Source organism: Garra rufa, chromosome 15 (genome assembly GCF_049309525.1).
Source record: "Garra rufa chromosome 15, GarRuf1.0, whole genome shotgun sequence".
Lineage (NCBI taxonomy): Eukaryota > Metazoa > Chordata > Actinopteri > Cypriniformes > Cyprinidae > Garra > Garra rufa.
In genome coordinates, this window is record NC_133375.1 from 28,162,932 (window position 1) to 28,170,479 (window position 7,548).

Below are 7,548 nucleotides of genomic sequence, written 5' to 3' on the forward strand. Positions count from 1 at the left end.
ATTGAAATCCTCTGACATTTTTCTTTACAAATTCTCTTTTTATACTTCTAATTCATCACCGTGTTCACCTACGTCCTATCTCATCCACTGGAACTGGAACTCTCATCAATGTCAAGTCAAGTCACCTTTACTTATATAGCGCTTTTAACAATACAGATTGTGTCAAAGCAACTGCACAGTATTTAAACAGCACCATAGTGTGTAAGTAACGCATTATTGTAAATAATCAATTTTCAGTTAAAGGCAGTTCATCAATGAATTCAGTGATATCATCGTCAGTTCAGTTCAAATAGTATACGATATCGCTGGAAAGTGTCCCCAACTAAGCAAGCCAGAGGCGACAGCGGCAAGGAACCAAAACTCCACAGGTGACAGAAATGGAGAAAAAAAACCTTGGGAGAAACCAGGCTCAGTCGGGGGACCAGTTCTCCTCTGGCCAGACGAAACCAGCAGTTTGTACCAATGTCCGATTGTGGAGAACTCGCCAGGATCTTGTGGTGTAGCGCCGATGGCCGTCTAGGTTGGCGAGGTCTTTAGTGATGATCCGTCTCTGGAGCTCATCTGGTTGACATCCACGGCTATTGAAGTCATCTCCAGGTGGTGATCCATGATCTAAGCTGGTACGGACTGGATCCGGGGGACTGCAGTGACCATCTGATCTGGATACAGGCTGGGTCTGGTGGCTACGGTGACCTCGGAATAAGAATGAAACAGAATAATATTAGCGTAGATGCCATTCTTTTTACGATGCAACGAGTGCATCAGATGTTATGGGAGGTGTTTTCAGTTCCGGTTTACCTAATTAATGCAGCCTAACAATCCTTTAACACATTCCTATAATTCAAATCCGTTAATGTTTTTATGTGTAAGCCAGGTTAAAGAGATGTGTCTTTAATCTAGATTTAAACTGACAGAGTGTGTCTGCCTCCCGAACAGTGTTGGGTAGATTGTTCCAGAGTTTAGGCGCTAGATAAGAAAATGATCTGCCACCGGCAGTTGATTTTGATATTCTAGGTATTATCAAATTGCCAGAATTTTGAGAACGCAGCGGACGTGAGGGACTATAACGTGATAGAAGCTCGCTCAAGTACTGAGGAGCTAAACCATTGAGGGCTTTATAAGTAATTAGCAAGATTTTAAAATCTATACGATGTTTTATAGGGAGCCAGTGCAGTGCTGACAGAACCGGGCTAATATGCTCATACTTTCTGGTTCTAGTAAGAACTCTAGCTGCTGCATTTTGGACCAGCTGGAGTTTATTAAGCGTGCAGAACAACCACGCAATAAAGCATTACAATAATCTACCCTTGAGGTCATGAACGCATGAATTAATGTTTCAGCATTTGACACTGATAGCATAGGTCGTAATTTCGATATATTCTTAAGATGGTAAAATGCGGTTTTGCAAATGCTAGAAATGTGGCTTTCAAAGGAGAGATTGCTGTCGAATAGGACGCCTAGGTTGTGTGTATGAACGAAAGCTCAAGGATTAAATATGGATATTTTTCTTACAAAAACATATTGATGTGCTTCAGAAGGCCTCTATTGACCCCCCGGAGCCGTGTGAAACACTTTTATGATGCTTGAATGCACTTTATTGGACTTCAAAATCTCAACAGTCATTCACTGCCATTATAAAGCTTGAAAGAGCTGGGACATTTTGTAATATAACTCAGATTGTATTAATCTGAAAGAAGAAAGCCATATACACCTAGGATGGGTTAAGGGTGAGTAAATCATAGGGTCATTTTTATTTTTGGGGAATATTACCAGAAATGGAACTTTAGTTGCAAATGGTTTCACTAGAGTTTTCCTTTAGCATGTTGCTAAGCTAATAAAGTGATACATAGCATACATTTATACATTTACATTTTACCTTGGTCTTGCTTTCCTGAGGAATTAAACCTAATAATAATAAAGCAACAACAATAATAATTATTTAAAAATTGTATTAATAATTTAACAACTGTAACGGTAATATTGCTATATAAATAATGATATAATATTAATAATAATAATTATAATAATTCAAAAAGAGTTAATTACAATAAAGTTATATGTATAAAATATAGTGGTGGTAAATTATTAGTTATTAGAACAGCTAAAAATAGGTTTAAAGTCATTTATTTCTATCTTTTGCTGTAGAGTGTCAGTGGGAAATACCAGTTTCTAAACATTTCTAAACATTCATTTTGCCATTAATTGTAATAATAACTAATGTTACTCAAACAACAAAACACAGCTTTAACAAAGATTAATCTACATTTAATTCATATAGTGAACACTATGCAGTGTTTTTTTTTTTTACTCTTAATTATTACATTTCTGTACTTGAATACTACTGTTAGACCTTCTTTTATTATTTTTATTAATTTAAAAAAATTACCTGAAAAACTATGCGCAAGTGCACCTAGGGCAAAACTACTTAAAATGCAAAGGATGGTCACACCAAATTTTGATTTAATTTAGTAACTAGAAGTTAATTGATAAATATAAAATCTATTTATTATATTATATTAGGACAGCATCCTCATTTTACAGCATTTTTACACAAGTGCCTAAAACTTTTAACAGTACTGTAGCTTTGCAGGTTGGTTTCTTGAAGCATCCACACGTTGCCACAGTTCTTCTGGATTTAATCTGTCTCAGTTTGTCCTGTTTCTTCATGTCATTTGAGACAGACTGGATGATGATGATGATGATGATGAGATCAGATCTCTGTTTGGACTGGCTGTTGTCAGACTCCTTGTGCAAACATAAATCTCACTGGATTATAACAATAAATTTCAAAATGAATCCTTGGAAATGTAAACTGATATTTCCTACTGACACACTACAGCAAAAGATAAAAAACAGCTGACTTAAAACCATATTTTTAGCTGGTGAAAATACTAGTTTTCTAATAATGTTGGTCACCACTATACACTAACAACCATTACAACAACCATTACAAGGCAGTTCACTAGTTTGGTACCTACTGTTCATTCAGTCAGTGCACAATGCATGACATGCTACAAATAGTAATTTGTAAAACTGCTCTTGACACTAATTTTAGTCAAAAGTTTTACTGCTAATACAAGCATATTTCGGTCTTCCTGTTTGCGTTGCTGACATCTTCCTCTCCTCCTCTTTCTTTCAGGCATACACTGAAGAGCTGGTAGACCTTCATCGCAGGCTAATGGCGTTACGAGAGCGTAACGTTCTACAGCAGGTGGGTGTTTGCATGTGAATCAAAATAGCTTGCGTTTGTCTAAAAGACTTTGAACAAATACCATTGACCCGTTTCCTGCCTCCAGATCGTGAACCTCATCGAGGAGACTGGCCACTTTAATGTCACCAACACAACTTTTGACTTTGACCTTTTCTCATTGGATGAGTCAACTGTCCGTAAACTACAGAGCTACCTGGAGGCCACCGCCACATGACAGGAAGTCCATCGAGACCAGGGGAGGGGGGAGGTTTGCCCTTTTTCACTTCTTTTGTCCTGAGAGAGGGCTGCAAAAGGTGAAGATCTGTTCACCGGAAATGAAAACAGTGGGAAACAAATCACGAAAAGGAGTGAAACATACAGTATTTTGAGGAGGAAGTGCAGCTATGTACCAACACTACAACACTTCTTCTCTCCTCCTCAATATCCTGTTGGACAGGAAGTTCTCTTCGTAACGGGGCCAGATCTGCTAGAGGGTCATATTCAGAAAGAAAAAAAAAAGAGTCTCCCTGTAGCCATACGCACTGATGCATCAAGGGTTGCAACCTTTTATATTTTATTTTTCTACCAATGTTTTTCAAGGTATTTTTGATTGATTGTGGTCGGAAAAGGAAGCCCCGCACGCCATGAATGTATCGCTTTTTATCCTCTAGGGCTAGTCTTAGTGCCTTTTTCACACCATCTCATTTGTGCTCTTAGGAATTACAGCAGTGTTATCTTTCACTCCGACTCTTGTCGATCCTTCTGTATATGTGGGATACCTGGATATCGTCCCGGGGAGATTTCGATTTGTATGCCAATATGTATCAATCCTCATTTATGTGTTCGCCAAACGGGCCTTAGAACTTAAATGTCGTGCATTGCTAGTGCAGCTTGTGAAAGTATTTGGAAATCTGTGTTGATCTCTGTGTTTTCTGTCATCATATCTGGTTTATTCGTTAAACTAAGCGGGAGAGACGAAAGAAAAGGACGAGACGCGCTGTTTTCCTCTCATGTGGCCCCTGAAACAGCAGTCTGTAGATTCACTGTGCTTCTGACTCCGACTCTTCTCTCTCAGAGCGACTATATCTCAACTTCACTGACTTCACCTCTGTGTCCTTTGTTATGCTAATAGCTTTAAGAGGCTCCGTGGCCTGAGCCGCAGACCACATGCCCTTAGCTTCACCCTGCGAGAGTCTGGGACTGTTGTTTGCCTGGGTTTTAGATCTCTGACCGATTCATCCGAATCTGAGCGAACAAAAACGTTTATAACTTCCTACCGGTTTGGGATGTTTGTGCGGTTTTCAGTGAATGATTGAGTGTCTTGTGTGAACTTTTAACTCCCAGTTCTCGGTGTGTGAACTTTAACCTTTGACCGGATACTGCTTCAGGTCAGCCTGTCATAAAGGACCGGGGCAAGAGCAAAAGAGGTGGAGTTGGGTGAACTTGAGTGGCAGCTCTGAAAAGAGCACACCCGGTTGCTGTTGTTTTTTCTTTTTTTTTGAATATTATTTGAGGGGTTAATTTTTTTATTTATGTACCTCTGCACTTTTGGCTTTGTTGACTCAAGTACTTAATTGTCTAAATTGTATTTTTTAATAATTTTATACAATATTTACATGCAATATGATATTAATTTGTCAATTTTCTGTGTCAAGAATTGCCAGTTTTTAAGGAATTTTAGTTTTTTTTTTTCTCTGTATCAGCACATTATGTTGTCATAGACTGTAAACGTGACCATCAGAACTTGAAACTGTTACTTCAGGCCAATTTATGGGTTCATGGCAGGGTGTGTATGTATATCAGAGTGCATCTCTAGCATCTGTTTTGTTGTAGCCTCATTATTATCCACTACAGGACTGCAGATTTGCGAAACGAACAAGTATTTGTTAATGTATTTGATTTAAACCAAGCTGAAAAGCTGGTTTGCTTGTCTTAAGAGAGTGATTTTGGGCACTTGTCACTCGGTTAAACCAGCTAAGACCGAAAGTGGAGAACCTCTGTTTTGTATATGGAATGCAGCAAAGTAACACTAATGGAGGGGGCAAATATTTCAGTTATATTACATAGATACACATGTATAGTAGACAGTGGGAGTCTGAGGAAACATTAATCGACGGTTAATACGGCATCATTTTCACATACTTCGCTTGCAGGTTCAGAGAGCTGTCTTTTGTCAGTCAGTGGTGGTTTTATTTGTGTTTGTGAGCGCGGAAGAACTCGCTGTATTTATCCGTGGGGTTTGGGGGAGGTCTGGGTTTTTACATATGTTCTGATAACGTGGTAGAAAACCTTCCGTGATCTGAACAGAAGAGTAACCTTTAGTATGACGTGTTAAACTTGGCATACAGTGCCACCATGTGGTCATTCGATGCAAGTTGTAATAAGGGCAAAAGATGTTACTTTTTATGTTTTTATTGCAAAATCATATTATGAATAAAGTCATTTGAGTACTGTTCACGACGTCTTTCATTACTAGTTTCATTAACCATCGTTATAAACCTCAGGTTTAGGTACGTTTATTAGCTTTTTATTTGATAAAATTATTTATTTGTTGACAATCCAGCAACACAGTAATAGTTATAGTTGTAATAGTAATAGTTGTGTCATTATTATAATTTAAAATAATAAATGCATTTTAATGTTCTAATTTAATAAAAAAAAGTAAACAAGTAATTTTTGCCTGTGATGATGGCAAATATGAATGTTTAGCATCATTACTCCAGTCTTCATGTCACATGATCCTTCAGAAATCATATAATAGCTAATGTGATATTCAAGAACCGCTTTTTATTAAGTTTTTGTATAAACTATAATATTTTCAGGATTTTAGGGAGGTAAAAAGCATTTATTTGAAATCTAATGTCTGTGACTTTTGATCAGTCCAGTGCATCCTCGCGATTTCTATTATCCTTAATGTGTTTAAAAAACGCTTTAAACTCATGTTTATGAAGCCCTTATCTACATTGTTGTGGAAAATGTTAAGTCAAGATCATGGTAAAGGAGAACTTCCTGATAATCTACTCACCTTCATGTCATCCGAGATATTAATGTCTTTCTTTCTTCAGTCGCAAAGAAATACGTTTTTTAAGGAAAACATTCCAGGATTTTTCTTCATATAGTGGGGATCAACAAGTTAGTCTGGTTGGGCTCAACACCATCCCAGCAGAGGAATAAGGGATTAATATATAGAGAAAGACCCTTATACGATCGTCCATTTTATAAAAAAAAAAAGTATATACTTTTTAAACAAATGCTCCTCTTGCACTAGCTCCGCAATGCGCATGCGCTTTCTTCACGCATTGCGTAATCGCGTTGGAAAATTTATGCCGCGTTCCAGGCAACCCGTTACTCGTGTTTTTCCAACCTTCTACCAGTGAAAGTGCACCCGAACGGCAGTCAAACCCGTGACTTCCCACTCGTGAACTCGTACTAGATCGATGTACTCCCAGTTATGAGTTCTGACAAGACATAGCCAGCGAAACCACAATGTCAGCACCTACGGGTGCGCTGTTTGTGCAAGTGGTACACAGTGAAAAAAATAGACTTTATGGCTATATAACGTTGCAAACAAATTAATAATAATGTAATAATAATAATACACGCTCTCATGCAGTTTGGGGTGACTTGCCTGGAACGCTACAAAGTCGTGAGTGGTGATTTGAAGTCGTGATTTACAGCTTAAAAACCTGCCTGGAACGCAGCATTAGACGCAGTTAATTCTTCGTCTGTGTACTTTGGTTAAAAAAGGTTGTGTAGGGAACTAAAAAAACGTCCGACATCGTTGTTTTACATTTTTACTTTTTTTAGGACGTTTGACTTTGTTTGCACATTAGCTTTGTAAAGACTGGGTCTGTACTTCCGCCTACGTCACGTGTGCGTAATTTGTAATGTCTGAGGTCGAGCTAGAGTAAGATGAGCATTTGTGGTTAAAAAGTATATTAATGTGTCTTAGAAAATGGCCGATGGTTTCGCTAGATAAGACCCTTATTACTCATGTGGAGCCCTTTGGAGCTGCATTGAATATGCAATTTGAACCTTCAACCCGTTGGCCACCATTGAAGTCCACTATATGGAGAAAAATCCTGGAATGTTTTTCTCAAAAACCTTAATTTCTCTTCGACTGAAGAAGGAAAGACATGGACACCTTGGATGACATGGGGGTGAGTAAATTATAAGGAAATTTTCATTCTGAAAGTTAACTAATCAAATAACGGTTAAAATTACCCTGGGTTAACAATTGCTATTACAAGCCCATCATCATGGAATCATCTCAGAGAGTATTTACTAGCTGTAGTTTATTGAAATGGCAATATACACATGATATGCTTAGCCAGCTGAGCTATTTTTGGTCCTGGTGA

General features: G+C 38.0%; 1 protein-coding gene across 2 annotated transcripts in view; it reads left to right on the plus strand.

The window, feature by feature from the left end:
* Window positions 1–5,645, plus strand: part of mllt1a (MLLT1 super elongation complex subunit a) — a 29,374-nt gene extending 23,729 nt beyond the window's left edge. For both annotated transcript variants that reach the window (XM_073818936.1, XM_073818937.1), the window contains exons 11-12: window positions 3,140–3,211; window positions 3,297–5,645. In XM_073818936.1, the coding sequence (XP_073675037.1) occupies window positions 3,140–3,211; window positions 3,297–3,425 (201 nt within the window). In that variant the 3' untranslated portion in view covers window positions 3,426–5,645. The remainder of the gene's footprint in view (window positions 1–3,139; window positions 3,212–3,296) is intronic.
* Window positions 5,646–7,548: the final 1,903 nt, after the last annotated feature.